General features: G+C 38.1%; 1 protein-coding gene across 1 annotated transcript in view; it reads right to left on the reverse strand.

Annotated features, from left to right (window-relative positions):
* The window catches only part of TESK2 (testis associated actin remodelling kinase 2), a 122929-nt gene that overhangs the window by 87853 nt on the left and 10794 nt on the right, over positions 1-24282 (reverse strand). Inside the window, exon 2 of the mRNA XM_002919448.2 lies at positions 2895-3206. Coding sequence (XP_002919494.1) covers positions 2895-3116 — 222 coding nt within the window. The 5' untranslated portion in view covers positions 3117-3206. The remainder of the gene's footprint in view (positions 1-2894; positions 3207-24282) is intronic.

Raw genomic sequence — 24282 nt, forward strand, 5'->3', positions numbered from 1 at the left:
TCACTATGGTACACCTGAAACTAATATGACACTGTATATTAACTACAGGGGAATTAAATTTTTTTTTAAATGGGCAAAGGATTTGAATAGACATTTCTCCAAAGAGATACATAAAAGGCCAATAAGCACAAGAAAAGATGCTGAACAGCATTTTTCACTAGAGAAATGCATATCAAAGCCACAGTGAGATATCGCTTCACACCCAACCCACTAGGTTTGCTACATTTAAAAAAATGAAAAATAACAAGTGTTGGTGAGAATCTGGAGAAAACAGAACTCTTATGCATTGCTGGTGGGGATGTAAAATGGTATAGCTACTGTGGAAAATAGTATGGTGGTTCCTTTGAAAGTTAAACATAGACTAAGTAAAATAAGGCAGCTACAAAAAGACAAATACTGCATGACTTTGCTTACATAAGGTATCTAGAGTAGTCAAACTCACAGAAATAGAAAGTAGAATGGTTGCTGCCAGGAGCTGGGGGGGACAAAGGAAGGGGAGAGTTGTTTAAAGCATATGGAGTTTCAGTTTTGCAAGATGAAAAATTTCTGGAGATTGGTTGCACAGCAATGTAAATACACTTAAGACTACTCAACTGTATACTTAAAAATGGTTGACAGTAAATTTTATGTGTATTTGACCACAATTTTTAAAAAGTTAAACACGGAACTGCTATATGACCCAGGAATTCCACTAACAGTTAAATGCCCAAAATAATTGAGAGCAGGGACTCAGATACTTGTACACTAATGTTCACAGTAGCATTATTCACTATAACCAAAAGGTAGAAACAACCCAAATGTCCATCATAAAAAAGGAATGAAATTCTGATATATGCTACAATGTGGATGAAACTTGAAGACATTACACTAAGTGAAATAAGCCAAAGGACAAATATTGTATGATTCCATTAATATGAGGTACCTACAAAAGGCAAATTCACAGAGAAAGAAAACAGAATAGTTAACAGGGACTGGGGGTAGGGGGAAATGGGGAATTATTATTTAATGAGGTACAAAGTTCCTGTTTGGGATGATGAAAAAATCCTGCAAAGAGATAATGGTGATGGTTGCACACATCAAAAATGTACTTAATGCTACTGAACTGTATACTTAATATGGTTAAAATGGTAAATTTATGTTATGTATATTTTACCACAATAAAAAAATTAAAAAGAGAGAGAAAATAGAAGGAAAGGTATAAGAAATGATGAGTGAAGGCAATGCTATGGAGGTGTTTTTGGTCCAAAAAGAGAACATGAGGGAGGGGTACCAGGGTGGCTCAGTTGGGTAAGCCTCCGACTCTTGCTTTTGGCTCAGGTCCTGACCTCAGGGTCAGGAGATTGAGCCCCACATCAGGCTCCACACTGGGCTCCACACTGGGCACGCAACCTGCTTAAGATTCTCTCTCTCCCTCTCTCTCTGCCCCTCCCCACATGGTCTTTCTTTCAAAAAAAAAAAAAGAGAGAGAGAGAACATGAGGGAGTATAGCTATAGGGGATCTTAGGGTCAAAATATGTTTTTCCCCCTTTAAAGATTTTTTTTTAAGATGAGAGAAATAACAGAACGTTTAGATGTTAATGGGAATCATTTAATAGAAAGTGAAATATGACGTAGGAAAGAGAGGAGAGATTTTCTCAGGTAATGTCTTTGAGTAGGCAACTAGAAAACGATACAGAATACAAATGGAAATATGGCTTAGATTGGAACATGGGTAGTTCATCCATAGTCACAAGTATAAAGGCTCAGTAAGTGGGTGAAGATACGGGTTAGTAGCTATTTGCGGTGACTGGAGGCTACGGAAGTTCTCCAGCTTGCTTCAGTTTTCTCAGTGAATTAGGAGGCAAGCTCTTCACTGAGAAGAAATACTGAACATGGGATGAGAGAAGAAAAAGTATGAAATAATGTTCTGGGAGAATAAATGAACCAGGAAAATATGAATACTTGGGAGCACTAAGTGCTCAACTTTATTAAAAATAACCAAATAGAAACTATATGTGTGTGTATATCTTCTTACATGTATATATAAATTTTTATGTATGTATATAAGATGTGGGGGTAGAATATATGGATAAGCAGACAAAAGGGTCCAGAAGTACACATACCAAACTGTTAATAGTGTTTATTATTGGAGAGAGAGAGAGCTATATAGGGCAGGAGAGTAGAAGAGACTCCTATATTATTTGAGTTTTTGATCAGCATGTATTATTTCTATAATTAAAATAAAATAGATGTTAACAGTTTATTTTAAAAAATTTTTGATTAAAATAAGAGCCTTTATAAATGTCTCTGGAGAGATGGAAGAGGAAAATTAGGGTATAAATAACCACTATAACAACTTCCAATGATAAGATTCTCCCACCCACCCCCTCCAGCTCCAAAACGTCTGAAGCAGAGATGAGGCACCACCAAGTAAATACAAAAATATTCAGGTTCTAACACCAGGCGCTGATGAAGAAGGGGCAGGTCAGGCCTCCCAGGCATAAAGAGAAGGAGCAGATATGATGTAAATCATACAAGAGTCTCCATCTTCAGGGTGATTCCAATCTGTTGGCTGGCTCAGACCATCTCTGGAGGCCTCCTGCGTTCTCCTGTTGTTCACTGCATCTGGGAGCTGTGCACCAATGACTCCAGGGTCCCCTCCAGCAAGTGAAACCCAGTATCCTGGCCAGGGCCACAGCATCACACATGGACCAGCATGAGCGCAGCACTGGCCAGTCCTGCAGCCACCACAGCAGTCCCAAAGCCAGAGGCGAGGACAGTTTAAAACACTGATCAAGACCTATAGCACCCTCACCCCAATTAGGCAAAGCCTATGTCCTAATTATACACAATCAACTCGGCAGTAAAGGTGATTATCAACAAGACAAAATGAGAAAAGCAGAGGCATCACTCACCTTGAACACTTCAGAAAAGAAGCCAGACCCTATTTTTTCACAGGTGAAGTCATCTAAACGCGTCAGTCTAGAAAAGGCACTTATAAGAGCTCGATATGAAGACGGCCTAACTCTTCCCACTTGGGTCATGTTCCCATCTCCTCCACTACCTCCTTCAAAATCTTCAAGACGCTCCACACGTGGAGGAAAGCCTGCAATTGAATTCCGTTTGCTCCGATCCATAGTCTCAATAATCACTTCTTTTCTTCTTTTAAGAAGGAACTCCACACATAATAAAATTTTGTTGAGTTTTACTTCTCTTCTGGTTTGACACTAAACAAGAGATCAGAAAGATATTTCACTAAAACCATGAATGATTAAATACATGCAAACCAATGAATTATCAATGTAAAAATATTTCCTCTTTCACATTCTAGCTCTTGATTTTCAGATCAAAAAAACACTTTATACCTTTACCTTCAAAAAATACTTATATATTTAAAGCCCAAGACATAGTCAGTCTTTAAAATGAGTAGACTAGGGACGCCTGGGTGGCTCAATGGGTTAAGCTCCTTGCTCACCAGGGAGCCTGCTTCTCCCTCTCTTGCCTGCCGCTCTCCCTGCTTATGCTTTTTCTCTCTCTCTCTCTGACAAATGAATAAATAAATCTTTTTAAAAATAAAATGAGTAGACTATAATAAAGATCATCAATTACAGTCTAAAAAACAAAATAACAATGATAATATCTATCATTTTTTGAGCACCTACTATCTAGGAAACACAGTATAAGAGGTATACATATGTCATCATTTCATTCTCAAATAATCCATGATGTAAGAATTATCAAGTTCATTTCATTGAGCTGTCAAGTAGTCATACTGTCACTAAGTGGCAGAGATAAAATTAAAATGCAAGCCTTTCTGATTCAAAAGCCTGTGTTCGGGGGAACCTGAGTGACGAAAGCGGGGGAACCTGAGTGACGAAAGCGGTTAAGCAACAGACTCTTGGTTTCAGCTCAGGTCGTGATCTCAGGATCCTGAGAAGGAGCCCTGCATCCAGTTCTGCTTGAGACTTTCCCTCCCCCTCTGCCCTCCTCCCTACCCCCCAGTCCTACACGAACACACATGCACCCTCTCTCTCGCCTTCTCTCTCAAATAAATAAATCTTTAATAAAAAATAAAAGCCTGCAACTAATGAATTACTGAACACTACATCTGAAACTAATGACGTATTATATGTTGGCTAATTGAATTTAAATTTAAAAAAATATTCAAGGAGCGCTTGGGTGGCTCAGTCAGTTAAGCATCTGCCCTTGGCTCAGGTCACTATCCCAAGGTCCTGGGATGAGTCCCTCACGGGGCTCCCTATTCAGCAGGGAGTCTCCTTCTCCCTCTCCCTCTGCCCCTCCCCCTTCTTGTGCAGGCTCTCTCTCTAAAATAAATAAAAGCTTAAAAATTTTTTCAGAGGCGCCTGGGTGGCACAGTGGTTAAGCGTCTGCCTTCGGCTCAGGGCGTGATCCCGGCATTGTGGGATCAAGCCCCACATCGGGCTCCTCCACTATGAGCCTGCTTCTTCCTCTCCCACTCCCCCTGCTTGTGTTCCCTCTCTCGCTGGCTGTCTCTATCGCTGTCAAATAAATAAATAAAATCTTAAAAAAAAAAAAAAAAGAATCCAACTCTTGATTTTGACTCAGGTCATGATCTCAGGGTTGGGAGATCCAGCCTGAATCAGCTCCATACTGGGTGTAGAGCCTGCTTAAGGTTCTCTCTCCCCCTGCTCCCTCTGCCCCTCCCTTCCTGCTCCCATCCCTGCCCCTCCTCCTCTCCCTCTGCCCCATGCTCCCTCTAAATAAATTAAATAAATAATAAATAAAATAAAAATAAATTATCTTTGTTTAAGCTAGTTTTGCCAAAGTCTTCATAGAAGGAAGACTAATCCAAGTGCTAAAGGAATAAAACATTTAAGAACCTCTACTGAACCTCAACAAAAAGTGACAGCAGATCAGCAGATCAAAAATTTAGGAATATAAGACTAAGATTTTTTTTTTAAGATTTTATTTTTATTTATTCGACAGAGATAGAGACAGCCAGCAAGAGAGGGAACACAAGCAGGGGGAGTGGGAGAGGAAGAAGCAGGCTCATAGCAGAGGAGCCCGATGTGGGGCTCGATCCCATAATGCTGGGATCGCGCCCTGAGCCGAAGGCAGACGCTTAACCGCTGTGCCACCCAGGCGCCCCAAGACCAAGATTTTTAAAATTTGACAGCCAGTAAAGACCATAAAGTTCAGTCACTCATTTTATATTTGAGGAAACATAAGGCTCAGAACGTGGGAATGATTTGCCCATAGCTATAAGCTATTTACTGGCAAAGCTAAACTTAGAACCAAGGGACCAAAGGTAGTGCATTTTTAAAGTGTGTTGCTGATCATCTGCTTCAAAATTACCCACGGAGCTTGTTTAAAACCCAGATTATTGTGTCTCAACCTTGACTTACTAAATCAGATCTCCTGGAGTGAAGCCTGGAAATTTTACCAAGCTCCCCAGTGATTCTTATATACACCAGGAGTTGAAGATCTTCTACTCAGAGAAGGGGTATATTAATAACTTTAAAAAAAAAAAAAGGCATTTTACAAGAATTTCCTCATTTAATCTTCAAAACATAACACCAAGCTAGGTATGATTCCCATTTCAGAGAAAAAGAAATGTAGGGTCAGAAGGTTAAGTACCTTGCCTAAGGATACACAGCTAGCAGAACCAGATTGGGACCAAGGTCCATCCAGTTTCAAAGGCCAAGCTTTTTCCATTTCATATTACTTAGTTCAGTGTCTTTCCACTACAGAGATGTAAGGAGTTAAGCTAGTCATCTATGTAGTAAAGAAGACTGGTACTTGAGTGCAGAGGAAGACAAGAGTGACTGTAATTTGGACAGAGGTAGAAAAGAAGGGGGAAAAACTCAACTTTAGAAAAAATAAATTACAAAATACCAAAGTTAAAACTATATAAAGCATAGTTGCCTCTGAAATTACTGATTGGCTTACCATCTACTGACTTTTTCATTTTGAATGAAATACATTGTTAACCTCCATGATGCCCTCAATTTATCCCGGGGGGTGGGGGAGCGGGGTGGCAGAATCTTTTCTCTATACTAAGGCTTGAAAGACAGAATTGCTCATTGCAGCACAACAGGTCTGAGAGGAGGTAAGGAATACCTAATAGCAACTGAACTGGTTTTGTTGGAGTTCTTACACATTTCACAATAGCACAACAGGCTGAAATTTTTGATATTTTTATACTGAAAAACAAAAAACTTTTATCTTGGCTCACAGCACTTTTAAGAGGAGGGAAAGTATTTATTTTAAAGGTACGGACGCCTGGGTGGCTCAGTTGGTTAAGCATCTGCCTTCGGCTCAGGGGATGACCCCAGGATCCTGGGATGGAGTCTCGCATCAGGCTCCTTGCTCAATGGGGAGCCTGCTTTTCCCTCTGCCTGCCACTCCTCCTGCTTGTGCTCTCTTTCTGTCTGACAAATAAATAAAATCTTTAAAAACAATAATAATAAATAAATAAAAGGTATATGCTTATAGAAACTCTTGCACAGGGCACCTAGGTGGCTCAGTCGGTTAAGCGTCTGCCTTTGGCTCAGGTTGTGATCCCTGGGATCTGGGATCAAGTCCTGCATTGGGCTCCTAGCTCAGCAGGGAGTCTGCTTCTCCCTCTCCCCCACTGCTCATGCTCTCTCTCTCACGCTTTCTCTCAAATAAATAAATAAAATCTTTGGGGAAAAAAAAAAAAGAAACTCTTGCACATAAGCACAGGAGACCTGAACAAGGATATTCATTTCATTTCAGCATTGTTTGTAATAAAGCGGGGGAGGGGGGGTATACAACCCAAAGTTAGTCTGCAGGAACAATAAGAAACTACAGAATATTTTTCAATGAAATATACAGCACTTAACAATGAATGAACTCTATCTAGCAATGTAGATGTATTTCAAAAGCAATACAAAGTGGGGGGAAAGAAGCAAGTTATAGTTGGTGGTATCATTAAAATTTAATTTAAAAAATTTTTTTAAGATTTTATTTATTTATTTGAGAGAGAAGGAGAGCACAAGTGGAGGGAGGGACAGAGGGAGAGGGAGAAGCAGGCTTCCTACTGAGCAGGGAGCCGGATGCCAGGCTCCATCCCAGGACTCCAGGATCATGACCTGAGCCAAAGGCAGCTGCTTAACCAACTGAGCCACCTAGGCGCCCCCAAAAAAATTTTTTTCAAGTTACCAAAAAAAAAAAAAAAAAAGGGAAGTGCAAAGAAAGCTGGGGGGGTAGCAAAACTTATATGGACAAAACAAAGAAACAAAGATGATAAAAAGAAACAACGGAGGACACTACATAATGATAAAGGGAACAATTCATCAAGAGGATGTAACAATTGTAAATATTTATGCATGCAGCATGGGAGCACCTAAATACATAAAGCAACTACTAATAAACGTAGAAGAAGAAACTGACAGCAATGCAATAATAGTAGGGGACTTTAACACCCCACTTACATCAATAGATATGTCAGACAGAAAATCAACAAGGAAACAGTGGCTTTGAAGGACACGTTGGACCAGATGGTCCTAACAGATATATTCAGAATATTCCATCCAAAAACAATGGAATACACATTCTTTTCAAGTACATATGGAACATTCTCCAGAACAGATCACATGTTAGGCCACAAAACAAGTCTCAAAAAATTGAAAAAGACTGAAATCATATAATGCATCTTTTCCGACCACAACAGTATGAAACTGGAAATCAATCACAAGAAAAAATCTGGAAAGAACACAAATACATGGAGGCTGACAACATGCTAGTAGACAATAAATGGGTCAACCAAGAAATCAAAGAAGAATTTAAAAATACATGGAGATAAATGAAAAAGAAAACACAACTGTCCAAAATCTCTGGGACGCAGCAAAAGCTGTTCTAAAAGAGAAAATTACAACAATACAGGCCTACCTCAAGAAGCAAGAAGAATCTCAAATAAACAACCTAACCTTACATCTAAAGGAGCTAGAAAAAGAAGAACAAACAAAGCCTAAAGCCCGTAGGAGGAAGATAATAATAAAGCTTAGAGCAGAAATAAGTGAAATAGAAACTAATAGAACAGATCAATGAAACAAGGAGCTGGTTCTTTGAAAAGATCAACAAAATTAAACCTTTAGCCAGACTCATCAAAAAAAGAAGAGAGAGGACTCAAATAATTCAGAAATAAAGGAGGAGAAATAAAAACCAATGCCAAGAAATACAAAGAATTATAAGAGAATATTATGAAAAATTATACACCAACAAATTGGACAACCTAGAAGAAATGGATAAACTCCTACAAACATATAACCTACCAAAACTGAATCAGAAGGAAATAAGAAAACTTAAATGGACCAATTACTAACAATGAAATTGAATCAGTAACCAAAAACTCCCAACAAACAAGTCCAGGACCAGATGGCTTCATAGGTGAATTCTATCAAACATTTAAAGAATGTTCTATTCTTCTAAAACTATTCCAAAAAGCAGTAAAGGAAGGAAAGCTTCCAAATTTATTCTGAGGTCAGCATTACACAGATACTAAAAGCAGATAAGATAAAGATAAGATAAAGATAAAGATAAAGATAAAGATAAAGATAAAGATAAAGATAAAGATAAAGAAAGAAAGAAAGAAAGAAAGAAAGAAAGAAAGAAAAATCAAATCACAGGCCAGTATCTCTGATGAACACAGATGCAAAAATCCTCAACAAAATATTAGAAAACCAAATCTAAAAATATATTTAAAAAATCATTCACCACAGTCAAGTGGAATTTATTCCAGGTATGTAAGTAAGCATGGTTCAGTATTCACAAATTAACCCACATGATACCTCACATTAACAAGAGAAAGGATAAATACCATGATTATTTCACTAGACACAGAAAAAGCATTTGACAAGCCACGACATCCATTCATGATAAAAACTCTCAAGAAAGTAGGGTTAGAGGGACGCCTGGGTGGCTCAGTCGGTTAAGTGTCTGCCTTCAGCTTAGGTCATGATCCAAGGGTCCTAGGATCAAGTCCCACTTCCTGCTGAGCAAGGAGCCTGTTTCTCCCTCTGCTTGTGCACTTGCTCTCTCTCTCTGACAAATAAATATATGAAAACTTAAAAAATAAAATAAAAATAAATGTAAAAAGAAAAGAAAACCTTAAAGACTCCAACAAAAAAACTAATAGCACTGATAAATTAATTCAGTGAAGTCATAGGATACAAAATTAATATACAGAAATCTGCTGCATTTCTATACACTAAAAATGAAGTAGCAGAAAGAGAAATTAAGAAAACAATCCCATTTACAATTGTACCAAAAAGAATAAAATATCTAGGAATAAACTTAACCAAGGAGGTGAAAGACCTGTATTGTGAAAACTATAAAACACTGATAAAAGAAACTGAAGGCAACACAAATAGAAAAATATACCATGTTCATAGATTGGAAGAATTAATATTGTTAAAATGTCCATACTACCCAAAGCACTCTAGATTTAATGCAATCCCCATCAAAATACCAATGACGTTTTTCACAGAACTACAACAAATAATCCTAAAACTTGTTTGGAACCACAAAAGACCCTGTTGCCAAAGCAATCTTGAAAAAGAACAACAAAGCTAGAGGTATCACAATCCCAGATTTCAAGATATACAACAAATATGGAAACAGTATGAGACTGACACAAAATACATACATAGATCAATAGAACAGAACAAGGAATCCACAAATAAAACCACACTTTTATGGTCAATTAATATATGACAAAGGAGGCAAGAATATACAATAGGAAAAAGACAGTCTCTTCAACAAATGGTGTTGGGAAAACAGGACAGTCACATGCAAAAGAATGAAACCAGACCACCTTCTTATACAGTACACAAAAACTCAAAATGGATTAAAGACCTAAATGTGGGACCTGAAATCATAAGGTTCCTAGAAGAAAACATAGGCAGTAATTTGTTTGACAGGAGCCACAGAAACATTTTTCTAGATGGGTCTTCTGAGGCAAAGGAAACAAAAGCAAAATTGAACATATGAGACTACACAAAAATAAAAAGCTTTTGGACAGTGAAGGAAACTACCAACAAAACAAAAAGCAACCTACTAAATGGGAAAAGATATTTGTAAATGATATATCTGATTAACGTTAATATCTACAATATATAAAGAACTTATACAAATCAAATCCAAGAAAATAAATGATTCATTTAAAAATGGACAGAGGGAGGCGCCTGGGTGGCTCAGTCGGTTAAGTAGCTGCCTTTAGCTCAGGTCATGATCCCAGGGTCCTGGGATCAAGCCCCACATCAGGCACCCTGCTCTGTGGGGAGCCTGCTTCTCCCTCTCCCTCTGCCTGCCACTCCCCCTGCTTGTGTTCTCTCTCTCTCTGTCAAATAAATAAATTAAATCTTTTTAAAAATAAAAATAAAATAAAAATGGACAGAGGACCTGAATAAACATTCTTCCAAAGAAAACATACAGATGGCCAACAGACATCTTATGAAAAGATGCTCAACATTATTTATCATCAGGAAAATGCAAATCAAAATCACAATGAGATATCACCTCACACCTATCAGAATGGCTAAAATCAAAACACAAGAAACACGTGTTGGGGAGGATGTGAAGAAAAAGGAACCTTTGTGCACTGTTAGTGGGAATGCAAACTGATACAGCCACTGTGGAAAACACCATGAAAGTTTCTCAAAAAATTAAAAATAGAATGACCATATGATCCAGTAATTCTGCTACTGGATATTTACCCAAAGATTATGAAGACACTAATTCGAAAAGATATACGCACTCCTACATTTACTGAAGCATTATTTACAAGAGCTAAACTATGGAAGCTACCCAAGTGTCCATCATTAGATGAATGGATAAAGAAGAGTTGGCATACACACACACACACACACACACACACACACACACACACACACACACTGGAATGTTACTCAGCCATAAAAAAGAATGAAACCTTGTCATTCACAACAATATAGATAGATCTAGAAGGTATAATGCTAAGTGAAATAAATTAGATGTGGGGATGTACTGTATGGTGATTAACATAATATAATAAAATAAAATAAAATTAAAAAAAAGAAATAAATTAGATAAAAACAAATATCATACGATTTCACTCATATGTGGCATTTAAGAAACAAAACAAAAGAACCAACAAAGAAAAAACAGAGACAAAAAAACAGACTCTTAAATACAGGAAACAAACTGATGGTTGTGGGCAAGGGGGGATGGGTGAAATAAAGGGGATGAAGAGTACACTTATCTTGATGAGCACTGAGAAACATATAGAATTGCTGAATCATTACATTGGACACCTGAAATATAACACTGTATGTTAATTATACCTGAATAAAAATGAAGTAAATAAAGTTACCCCCAAAAAGAATGCCGGTCCAATCCTACAATATGATACCATTTTAATAAAAAATGTATTTTGGGGGCACTTGAGTGGCTCAGTTGGTTAAGTGTCCAACTCTTGATATTGGCTCAGGTCTTGATCTCAAGGTCGTGAGTTCAAGCCCCACACTGAGCTCCACACTGGGCATGGAGCCTACTTAAAAAAATGTATTTTTTAGGGGCGCTTGGGTGGCACAGCGGTTAAGTCTGCCTTAGGCTCAGGGCGTGATCCCGGCGTTATGGGATCGAGCCCTACATCAGGCTCCTCTTCTATGAGCCTGCTTCTTCCTCTCCCACTCCCCCTGCTTGTGTTCCCTCTCTCGCTGGCTGTCTCTATCTCTGTCGAATAAATAAATAAAATCTTTTTTAAAAAATGTATTTTTTAAAATAATATCTATTATAGACAGGCAAAATAGCATATTGATTAAAGGTATAGCCACTACAGCCAATCTGGATTCAAATCCTTGCTCCATAACTTATAGGTGCATGAACCTGATCAAGTTATTTTATTTTATTTTCCTGATCAAGTTATTTTAAAATCTCTCTAAATCTCTGGTTCCCCATCTGTAAAATGGAAATAAAAATAGTATTTACATTTTAACATTTTATATGTATTAACTTATTTAATCCTTACAACAAAGGGTTTTTGATTAAATGAATAGTGCCTGGCAAACAGGAAGCATTTGAATCATGTTTACTGTAATTTATTATAATCTATTATTTCTTATAATTATAAATGTTATTATAATTATTATTTAAAGATACATATTTATAGTAAATGTCCAAACACATGAATTAGAAAGATAGACACTAAATTCATAGCAGTACTTGCCTTTGCGGGAAAAAAGAGAAATGAGATATGTAAGGGAAACAAAGGAGACTTCAACTATAGCAATCAAGTTTTGTTTCCTTTTATTAAAAAATAAACCTATAGCAAACAACACAAAATTATGTATTTGCTAATCTTGTTATATTTTGTTAACTAATATTTGTTAATTCTGTGTGGTGTTATATTGTACTCTCTCCTACATTTAATTTTTTTTAATTAAAAACAAATTTAACAGTTTTTAAAAGTCTATTACAGGGGCACCTGGGTGGCTCAGTCGGTTAAGCAGCTGCCTTAGGCTCAGGTCATGATCCCAGGATCCTGGGATCAAGCCCCACATCAGGCTCCCTGCTCAACAGGAAGCCTGCTTCTCCCTCTCCCTCTGCCTGCTGCTCCCCTGCCTGCACTGAATCTCTCTCTGACAAATAAATAAATAAAATCTTAAAAAAAAAAAATCTATTGCCGGGGCACCTGGGTGGCTCAGTTGTTGGGTGTCTGCCTTTGGCTCAGGGCGTGATCCCAGAGTCCTGGGATCAAGCCCCACATCGGGCTCCCTGATCCGCTGGGAGCCTGCTTCTTCCTCTCCCACTCCCCCTGCCTGTACTCCCTCTCTTGCTGGCTGTCTCTCTCTCTGTTAAATAAATAAATAAAATCTTTTTTTAAAAAATCTATTGCCAATACAATAGCTATGCAGTATGGCAAATAAATAGCATCCCAAGGTGTTAGTCAAGTCTTCAGATTCTCAAACTTTTATTCTGTAACAGGTCCGCCACAGTTTTTGGTCCAAGGAGTATTTATATCTTTTTTTTTTAAGATTTTATTTTATTTATTTGACAGAGACAGCCAGTGAGAGAGGGAACACAGGCAGGGGGAGTGGGAGAGGAAGAAGCAGGCTCCTAGCAGAGGAGCCTGATGTGGGGCTCGATCCTCGAACACTGGGATCACGCCCTGAGCCAAAGGCAGACGCTTAACCACTGCGCCACCCAGGCTCCCCAGGAGTATTTATATCTTAAACTAAAAACTCAGAAGCACTGAGAGAATATTTGGGTATTAAAATATAAAATCACTCATGAGGAACACTGGTATTTAGTTGTACAGCCCACATTACGTGCTAAAGTAATATTAATTACTAGACAGTTGAGATGAGTGCTAAAAAGTACAGTCCCCTCAAGGCAGTAAGAACTTTATTAATCCATTTTGGAGAAGTGCTGAGAATGGGAAAACCTCCAAACCATGCCTTCTCTTCCCTTGGCCTGCATACTAAATGACCATGTTTTAAAAGAAATCAACCAAGCTACAAATAGCTTTCAATTTAATATGACAAATTTTACTTAGTCATAAAAGGTAATAAAGGTAAGAATGAACAGACTCTAAAACCACACCCTATTTAAGTCTAAAAATGATTAATTTTAAAATCAAAAAATACATTATTTGAAATGTGTGGAAATTTTACATTTTCAGCCTCTGAATTACCTCCTTTGGTCTTATTTACAGAATATTATCATTTTGGGGGCGCCTGGGTGGCTCAGTCAGTTGAGCAGCTGCCTTTGTTTCAGGTCATGATCTCTGGGTCCCCAGATCAAGCCCTACATTGGGCTCCCTGCTCAGTGGGGAGTCCGCTTCTGCCTCTGTCCCTCCCCCTGCTCAAGTTCTCTCTCACGCTCTCAAATAAAAAAAAATCCTTAAAGAAAAAAAGAAAGATATGATTGAAAAAATGCAGATTTCACCTTAAAGAAGCTACTTGATTCAAAAGACTACACTCTGTTGGTCAAGAATAATTAATCTTCCCAGAACAATATGGCACCATCCATGCTGCTCCTGACAGTCTGAGGATCAGAAGGACTGTACATGATAAATGGACCACATTTTATAGAAAGCATTGTTTCCAAGGGAATCTGAGAAACATTTCAAAGTCTATACCTTTAGTAAGGATGGCACCTTGTTTGCCTGGGGCAATGGAGAAAAAAATAAATATTATCAATGTCACTAACAAGGGACTACTACTCCTTTGATCTCCCAAAGGCAGTTTGCCTTGAGTTCTCACCGAAAAACACTGTTCTGGTAACACGGCACAGCAGGGATACACAACCTACAACTTTATGATGTGAAAACTGGTACATGTTTGAAGTCTTTCATCCAAAAAAAAATGCAAAACTGTTGTCCATCCTCGTCAAGAAATGAAACTATTTGTGTTGGAAATGTTAACAATAAAGTTCACTTATTTGAAAATAATTTTACAATGGAAAGATTTATGAAATAAATTTACTGCTTATTATAAATGTACACAGTTTATTTTCTTATATGGCATAGAATTTTCCTAAATACTGTTAATATATTGAGAATTGCTGTTACATGAATTCATCTGAATAACTCTTATATGTCTAAGTGCTAGTGAAATTCTATAACACAGAGATTTCGTTTTTCTTTTAAGATTTTATTTAATTCTTTGAGAGAGAGAGAGAACATAAGCAGGAGGAAGGGAAGCGAGAGAGGGACAAGCAGACTCCCCACTAAGCGGAGAACCTGAGGCAAGGTTCAATCCCAGGACCCTGAGATCATGACTTGAACAAAGTCAGGCCCTTAACGGACTGAGCCACCAGGTGCCCCCAGAGATTTCCTTTTATAGTAAGTTTTTACTACCTAATCATTACAATTAAATTAAGGCATTTGCAAAAAAAAAAAAAAAAAGAATAATTTTCAGCTTGCAAAAACTTGGATTCTTAAATAAAAACTGGTGATACTATGATCTGCTTCACTAAAAATATTTCAACTGGAGTCTCAGTGATTCTCATTTAGGGACATGTGAAAATTTAGGGGGAGGAAAGTCCTTCTCAGGGAGAAGTTACTGTCACAATGGTGAGTGTGTGGGATGGGCACTGCTGGCATTTTATTGGGCAGGGTCCAGGGAAGCTAAATGTCCTACAATGCACAGAACAGGCCTGCACAACAAATTGTCCTGCCCTAATGCCAGTGGTGCTCCCACTGAGAAACACTGTGTTAGAAAAGCTTCATCAGTTTGACTTTAAGCTAGGAAAGAGCCTTTCGCATTCTTTCAAAAATAACAAAATTATGCTGCTAGCAAGAACACAAATCATTTTTTAGTAACTGTATTCTCAATTTCAATACTTATAACCTTGGAAGTTCAAAACTTTTGCTTTCTTTTTTTACAAAGACAAGTATGTCTTTTCAAAGGCTAATTTTGGGGGCACCTGAGTGGCTCAGTCAGTTGACCATCCTGAACTGACTCTTGATTTCGGCTCAGGTCATGATCTCAGGGTCCTGGGCTCTAGGTGCAATGGGCTCCATCTCCCTCTCCCTCTGCTCCTCCTCCAACTCACACATGCACACACTCTTTCTAAAATAAATAAATAAAATCTTTTTTTTAAAAAAAGGCTAATTTTCACTTATACTGGAATTGATTTATTTTTCACAAAGAAGGTACAATTAAAAGCTCTGACTAGGGAAAGTAATCTGAAAACCTATCAATAAAAGAGTTAGTGAGCTAAATAATCTATATCCAATATATTATATATTTTATCTTTCGAAGCAGTAATTCCACAAATGATTTTCCAGAAATCAAGGAAACCTTCTTAGGACTCCCAGTTGGATCATACTAACACCTGAAATGCTTCAGGAAATAATAACTTTAGCCACCATTTACCATTGGCCGTGCATTCTACCAAGTGTTTTGCATATGCTATCTCTAGTATTTATGACAATGCTGCAAAGTAGGGATTATCTCCAATTTAAAGAGGACGAAATTAAGACACTGAGATTAAAAAACTCGATCAAACTCAAACAACTGGTGACAGACTTGGGATTCAAATCCAGTAGTTCCAAATTTAAACACCTCCCACTATATGTCTCCAGAAAAACAGCTAAATTTCTGTGAAAATGATGTGCATATTAGCTAGATAGAAAGCTACTACTATTCCCCACTCTACCCTGACTACAGAGGCTAAGGAGTATACAGTGTAGCTCCACCAGCCTCTGGAACAAAAGCCTTCAGTGGTGTTGGTTTTGGGGGGTTTTTAAAAAGATTTTTTAAAAGATTTATGTATTTATTTATTTATTTATTTATTTATTTAAGAGAGAGAGAGCATGGAGCAGGGAAGAAGGAGGGGGGGCAGAGAGAGAGAGACAATCTCAACCAGACTCCACCCTGAGATCATGACCTGAGCCGAAATCAAGAGTCAGATGCTTAACCAACTGAACCACCCAGGTGCCCCAAGCCTTCCATCATTTAATCACATTCTACAGACATAAAAATTAGCATTGGTTTAAACAGACAGACTGTCTAAAGAATGGATGCCAAGCCAACAGGGAAGATATGCCAACTCCCAATCATTCTTCTTTTCCATTCTAATATATAGGATTTGTTGTTTCTTATCCTCTCATTTCACAGGAACAAAGTAGAGGAAACTTCACAATAGTGGAGATGAAAATAAAATCCTGCAATGCACTGAATAGCTATCAACCAATAGCAGGCAGGACATGGCAAAATGTCAACCAGCAACCAAAAACTTCCAATATCCATCCAAATATAGAATCATGTGTGCATAAAGTTGGTAATGAAGTCCCAAAAACTAAGTAAAAAGGATTGCTGAGATTTCAGTGGACTTTTATACCTTGGGAATGAAGAGTAGAAAAAGAAAAGAAATAATATCCTAATCATATATTGTTTTCTTTCTGTTATCATAAAAACTTTCAGAGTCAAAATAAAACAAAGATTGGTTACTGGTAAGATGTGACCCAGACAACTGGCCATTTTCCAGAATAGGAATACTGAGAAGTGCATTAGCTGTGTATCAAGACCAACCACATGGCAAATCTACATGACAGGTCTGCTCAGCTGCTAACCTTTCTATGGACCAACATAGCAAATACAGACACATTTCAGGATGACTGCCTAATTAAAAATAAAAGCAATACTGCTGAACTGGTCATCCTACTGTGAAATAATGAGTTGCAGTTTCCATTCAAACCAAAGGCAATCTAACATAAAAACTGGCATCCCCTATTTAATTAGCCATGAATTACACAATGGCATATATTGGTGTGAGACAGATCAAAAGCCAGTTCTTAAAACTATTCTCTCTTTTGGAAAAACATCTTACCTGCTGTTTTAACTACAATCCACCAGGCCTTAGGTCATGACATAATACAGAAATTTAGGTTGAAAGTTCTAAAGGCATTTAGATTAACTAGTCCAATCTTTTGGTCAATCCAGGAATCACCCTCTGTTAACTTATTCAAATGTTAATTGGGTTCTCACTAGGTACAAGCATTATGATAAATGCTCTAATATTTACTGAGTATTTACTACAATCCAGACAATCTTACAAGTGCTTTATATGTTTAATATTCACACCAGCCCTATAAAATAGATACCATTATTATCCCTGTTTTATAAATGTGGAAACAAAGATACAAAGGAATTAATTAACTTGTTCAGCTCTTACAGCCAAGAAGTCACAGAGCCAGAATTCAAACCCAGAGCCTGTACTCTTAATCATTATACTACTGCCTCTCTGGGATAAGGATATAGAAAGCCAAATAAAACATGACTCAACCCCTCCAGGAGCTTACTCTCCCCCAGAAAGACACATGTAAATCAATGAGTACCATATGGTGTGATAATTGCTAATGACAGATTAGAAAGAAGGAGGGCTCAATTAAGGCACTAACAGTGAAGACAGAGAATTAGGAAAGAAGTGGGACTTCAAAAAGATGACCAAATGCAAGTAGGAGGTATGAGAGGTATTTAGGATGACTCTAAGTTTAACTAGAATCCTTCCCATGTTTCAGGTTTGGGTGACTGGGGGAATGAGTAGGCATTCACCAAAAGGAGAAGATTTGTGAATTGATTCAAATTGACTCCTGGTCTTACTGAGTTTGAGATGCCTCAAGAAATACCAAGAGACAACATTTAGAAAGCAGTTGAAGTATACACTGGCGCTCAGAAGAGATGACTACCCTGAAGATACAGACTTGAAAGTCATTTACACTTACAAATATTCTAAAGAGTTTCCCGAAGTAGAGAATATGAGTAATAGCTAATACTTGCTGAGTTGCTATTATGTGCCAAAGCCCAATCTCCTTCTTTATGTCCTTAAGTGAGATAAGAGGTGAAGGGAACACCAACATATACAGTACAAAACAGAAACAGAGGTAAAAATAAAACCAAGAGAAAGTATGTCACACAAGCCAAAGGTGGAAATTACTAATATATCAAATGCCACAAGGTATTCAAATAATATGAAAAAAAGTGTCCAGTGGATTGAACACTACAGAGGCAAGAGTCAACTCAGCCTACTGAAAAAACACCACTAACAAAGAACTCAGTAATTCCTCCAGTGGCTTGTTCTATCATTAGAAAGTTGGGTGGTTTTTTTTTTTAAGATTTATTTTTTTATTTGAGAGAGAGAGAGAACGCACACATGAGCGAGCAGGGGGAGGGGCGGGGGGTGGGGGAGAGAAAATCCTCAAGCAGATTCCCAGCTGAGCGCAGAGCCCAATGCAGGGCTTGATCCCAGGACCCTGAGTTCATGACCTGAGCCTAAATCAAGAGCCAGAGGCTTAACTGACTGAGCCACCCAGGTGCCCTGATTATTAAAAAGTTCTAACTGCTATAAAAATGACTTTTCCAACAAAATAAAAGCATAGGGGGACGCCTGGGTAGCTCAGTCAGTTAAGTATCTGCCTTCAGCTCAGGTCATGATCCCAGGGTTCTGGGACTGAGTCCCACATCAGGCTCCCTGCTCAGCAGGGAGTCTGCTTTTCCCTCTTCCTGCTGCTTCCCCTGCTTGTGCACTCGCTCTCTTGCTCACGCTCTCTCTCTGGCAAATAAATAAATAAATAAATAAATAAATAAATAAATAAGAAAGAAAGAGAAAGGAGGGAGGGAAGAAGGGAAAGGGAAGAGAAGAGAAGAGAGAGAGAGAAAGAAAGAAAGAAAAGAAAGAAAAAAAGAAAAGAAAAGAAAAAAGAAAGAAAGAAAGAAAGAAAGAAAGAAAAGAAAGAAAGGAAGAAAGAAAGAAAAGAGCGAAAAGAAAGCATAGGGAAAGGCAAAGTGTTCTATTCAAACTGTGACTCTGAAGGAGAATTAAGAGTTATAATGACCGGGGCACCTGGGTAACTCTGTTGAACAGCCGACTCTTGATTTCAGGTCAGGTCATGATCTCAAGGTCCTTAGATGGAACCCTGCGCTGGGTATGGAGCCTGCTTAAGATTCTCCCTCTCTGGGGCTCCTGGATAGCTCAGTTGTTAAGCATCTGCCTTCAGCTCAGGGTGTGATCCCAGCATTCTGGGATCGAGCCCCACATCAGGCTCCTCTGCTGGGAGCCTGCTTCTTCCTCTCCCACTCCCCCTGCTTGTGTTCCCTCTCTCACTGGCTGTCTCTCTCTGTCAAATAAATAAATAAAAAATCTTAAAAAAAAAAAAAAAGATTCTCCCTCTCTCACTGCCCCTCCCCCTGGCTCGTATGTGTGCTTGCTCTCTCTCAAAAAAAAAAAGAGTTATAATGACTAAATACAATAATGACACTTGATTGAATCCTGATTTGAACAAACCAGGTATAAAAGACAACTGTAGAAATTTTAATAAGGACTACTACTAGATAGAGAAAATTTTTTTTTAATTTTTTAAAGATTTTATTAATTTATTTGAGAGAGAGAGAGAGAGAGCATGAGCAGGGGGAAGTGGCAGAGGGAGAGGGATAAGCAGGCTCCCCACTCAGCACGAAGTCTGATGCAGGACTCAATCCCAGAACCCCAGTATCATGACCTGTGCCAAAGGCAAACGCTTAACTGATTAAGACACCCAGGTGCCCAAAAAATTATTTTTTTTATTTATTCTTTTCAGTAATCTCTACAACCAATGTGGCGCTCAAACTCACAATCCCAAAAGCAAGAATCACATGCTCTTCCAACTGAGCCAGCCAGGGCCCCTGATGACAGTAGAAAATTATTATTAATTTTATTTAAGTGTGACATTAAGATTATATAAGACTTATTTTGGGATGACGTTAAGATTATATAAGACTCATTTTGGGAGAAAAAGAGGTGATATAGCATGTTTGCATTTGCATTAAAATACATCAGAAAAAGTAGATGCAGTAAATTTTACAAAATGTTAACAATTGTTAAATATGGGAGATGGATAAATGGGTGTTACGTTTTTCTCATAACAAAAATAAAAAGCCTTCACAAACAAAAGATAAATATTTTGTCAATATAAAAAAAAAAAAATCCAGTGGCGCCAGAGTGGCTCAGTCAGTTAAGAGTCTGCCTTCGGCTCAGGTCCTGATCCCAGACAGACTCCTGGGATCAAGTCCCACATCGGGCTCCCTGCTCAGTGGAGAGTCTGCTTCTCCCTCTCACTGTGCTCTCCCTCCCTCCCTCTCAAATAAATAAATAAAATCTTTTTTAAAAATCCAACAAATGAACATAGGGATATCTTGTTTTATTGTGCTTCACATTATTGTGCTTCACAGATACTGCATTTTTTTTTCTTTTGACAAACTGAAGTTTGTGGCACTCCTGCATTGATTAACTCTACTGGCACCATTTTTCCAACAGCATTTCCTCACTTCATCTCTCTGTCACATTTTGGTAATTCTTGAAATACTGAAAACTTTTTCATTATAATATTTATTATGGTGATCTGTGATCTCTGATATTACTAATTGTTTGGGGACACCATAAACTGTACCATATAAGATGGAGAACTTAATTGAATGTTGTGTGTTCTAACTGTTCCACCAACCAGTTTTTCCCTCAACTCTCTCCCTCTCCTTGGGCCTCCCTATTCTATGAGACACAATATTGAAATGACGATAGTTAATTTTGACTTTCAAGTCTTATTATTTAAGAAACACATTTCATAAAGCTACAGCTGCTATAGGAAGTGATTCCTCTGACGGATCCAGGCAAAGTAAATTGAAAATCCTCTGGAAAGGATTCACCATTCTAGATGCCAGTAAGAACATTTGTGATTCATGGGAAGAGGTCAAAACAGCAACATTAACAAGAGTTTGGAAGAAGTTGATTCTAACCCTCATGGATAACTTTGAGGGATTCAAGATGTCAGTGGAGGATGTAACTGCAGATAGGGTGGAAATAGCAAGAAAACTAGCCTGAGCCTTCAGCTCAGGTCATGATCTCAGCGTCCTGAGATCAAGCCTCCCGTCGGGCTCCCCACTTCTCCCTCCCCCTCAGCCCTTCCACCCACTTGTCCTTTCTCTCTCTCTCTCTCTGGTTCTCTCTCAAATAAATTAAATTTTTAAAATCAATCAATCTAAAATCTTTAAAAAGTTGGTGCACCTGGGTGTCTAAGTCAGTTAAGCGTCTGCCTTTAGCTCGGGTCATGATCTCAGGGTCCTGGGATCAGGATCCTGCTCAGCAGGAGTCTGCTTCTCCCTCTCCCTTTGTCCTCCATCCCCCTGCTCATGCTTGCTCTCTGTCTCTCTCTCTCAAATAAATAAAATCTAAAAAAAAATTTTTTTAAGTGGAAACTGAAGATGTGACTGAACTGTTAAAATCTCATGATAAAACTTACTTTTTATGGATGAGCAAAGAAAGTGGTTTCTTGGGATGGAATCTACTTCTGAAGATGCTGTGAAGGTTGTTGAAATGACAACAAAGGATTTAGAGTATTACATGAACTTAGTTGATAAAGCAGCTGCAGGGTTTTAGAGGACTGACTTCAATTTGTTAAGAAGTACTACTGTGGGTAAAATGCTATCAGAGTCACATGCTACAGAGGAATTGTTACTGCAAGTAAGAGAAAATCAATGTGGCAAATTTCACTGTTGTCTTATTTTAAGAAGTTGCCACAGCCACCTCAATCTTTAGCAACCAGCATGCTGATCAGGCAGCAGCCATCAACATCGAAGCAAGGCTCTCCACCAGCAAAGATTATGACTTGCTGAAAGCTGAGATGATGGTTAGCATTTTTTTAGCAATAAAGTACATTCAACCCTTGAACAACACGTTTGAACTGCATGGGTCCACTTATAAACGAGTTTTTGACAAATATGGTACAATACTATAAATGTATTTTCTCTTCCTTATTATTTTCTTAACAACATTTTGTATTCTCTAGATTACTTTATTGTAAGAACACAGTACATAATAACATAGGGGCACCTGGGTGGCTCAATCAGTTGGGTGTCCAACTCTTGATTTTAGCTCAGGCCATGATCTCAGGGTTGTAAGATCTCTCTGCACTCAGAGGAGGTCTGCTTGAGATTCTTTGTCTCCCTCTCCCTCTGCCCCTCCCCTCCCTCTGCTTTGCCTAGGCGCTCACTCGCTCTCTAAAATAAAATCTTTAAAAAAAAGAGAGAGAGAGAGATGCCTGGGTGTCTCAGACAGTTAAGCATCTGCCTTTGGCTCAGGTCATGATCCCAGGGTCTGGGGATTAGCCCCCATCGAGCTCCCTGCTCAGTGGGGAGTCTGCTTCTCCCTCTCCCTCTGTGCTCTCTCTCGCCCTCTCTCAAGCAAATAAATAAAATATTTTAAAAAAAATACAGTACATAATATATATACAAAACGTTAATCAACTGTTTATATTATTGGTAAGGCTTCCAGGCAATAGCAGGCTATTAGTAGTTAAGTTAAATGCAGATTTTCAACCACAAAGTGGGTCAGCACCCCAACCCCTATGTTATTCAGGGTCCACTGTATTTTTTAATTAAGGTGTGTACATCTTTTTATATATAATGCTACTGCACACTTAAGAGACTACAGTATAAACATAAATTTTATATGTACTGGGAAACCAAAAAATTCATTTTGCTCACTTTATTACAATATTCACTTTACTGCAGAATGGAATAAACCTGTAATATCTCCAAGGTAGGTCTTTACAGCACAGATATCACAAATACCAACACTAGAAATGTAAAAACCAACTGCTCTTATGTTGTGTGAATGAGTACTTACTGCTTGGAATAAAATTTCTAATAAAGCAGCTATATATATTCAAAAACTGCTATATCTCAAATGGTTTAGATGGAATAGCAGATGATGGTGAACTGTATTAGATAATTAAAAAAGGATCTAGTGATGGGAAAGATACTGAAGTTGAAAAAGCATGAAAAGGCATAAAATTTCATGAAATGACAGCAGGAAAAAAGTGATTTTTCTAAAATAATATATTATTATATATTAAAATATATGTGTATGACTAAAATAAATAGTACAAGTTTTAAAAATTCTGATTGCAATTAGTAGTTTAATGATCTTGGACATGTTATTTAAATTCTGCCCTTATCTACAAAATAGAGATTAACTATATCTCATTTAGTTATTGTGAGAATTAAATAAGAACATACTAAAGAGTTAAAGGATAAAAATGCATATATGAAGTGCCAGGCAAGGTGCCTGTCACACAGTAAGCATTTAATAAATGTGAATTCCCTTTCCTCTCTCTTCCCTGTTCCACCCTTAATCCTAGTTCTGAATGCTGCAAGTATACAACAAAGGCTATTTTTTTTCTTCTTTATGATAGCTTTTCAGTTAACCAAATCTTCCCCAGGGCAAATACACAAAGTCTTTCAGGTTTCCTGTGGAACATGGCATCAAGATCTCCCTGGCTACCTTTTTTTTAAAGTTTAGCCTTGGGGCGCNATTATATTTATTTTTTAGGGGCGCCTGGGTGGCACAGTCGTTAAGCGTCTGCCTTCGGCTCAGGGCGTGATCCCGGCGTTATGGGATCGAGCCCCACATCCGGCTCTTCTGCTATGAGCCTGCTTCTTCCTCTCCCACTCCCCCTGCTTGTGTTCCCTCTCTCGCTGGCTGTCTCTATCTCTGTCGAATAAATAAATAAAATCTTTAAAAAAAATAAAAATTAAAAAAATAAAGTTTAGCCTTAATTACTTTTTTTTTTAATGTTTTTTTATTACATTATATTTGTCACCATACAGTACATCCCTGGTTTCTGATGCAAGGTTCGATGATTCATTAGTTGCGTATAACACCCAGGGCACCATGCAATATGTGCCCTCCTTACTACCCATCACTAGTCTATCCCGTTCCCCCCCCCCCCTCCCCTCTGAAGCCCTCAGTTTGTTTCTCAGAGTCCATAGTCTCCCATGC

The sequence above is a fragment of the Ailuropoda melanoleuca genome, chromosome 2 (assembly GCF_002007445.2).
Source record: "Ailuropoda melanoleuca isolate Jingjing chromosome 2, ASM200744v2, whole genome shotgun sequence".
Taxonomy (NCBI): Eukaryota; Metazoa; Chordata; class Mammalia; order Carnivora; family Ursidae; genus Ailuropoda; species Ailuropoda melanoleuca.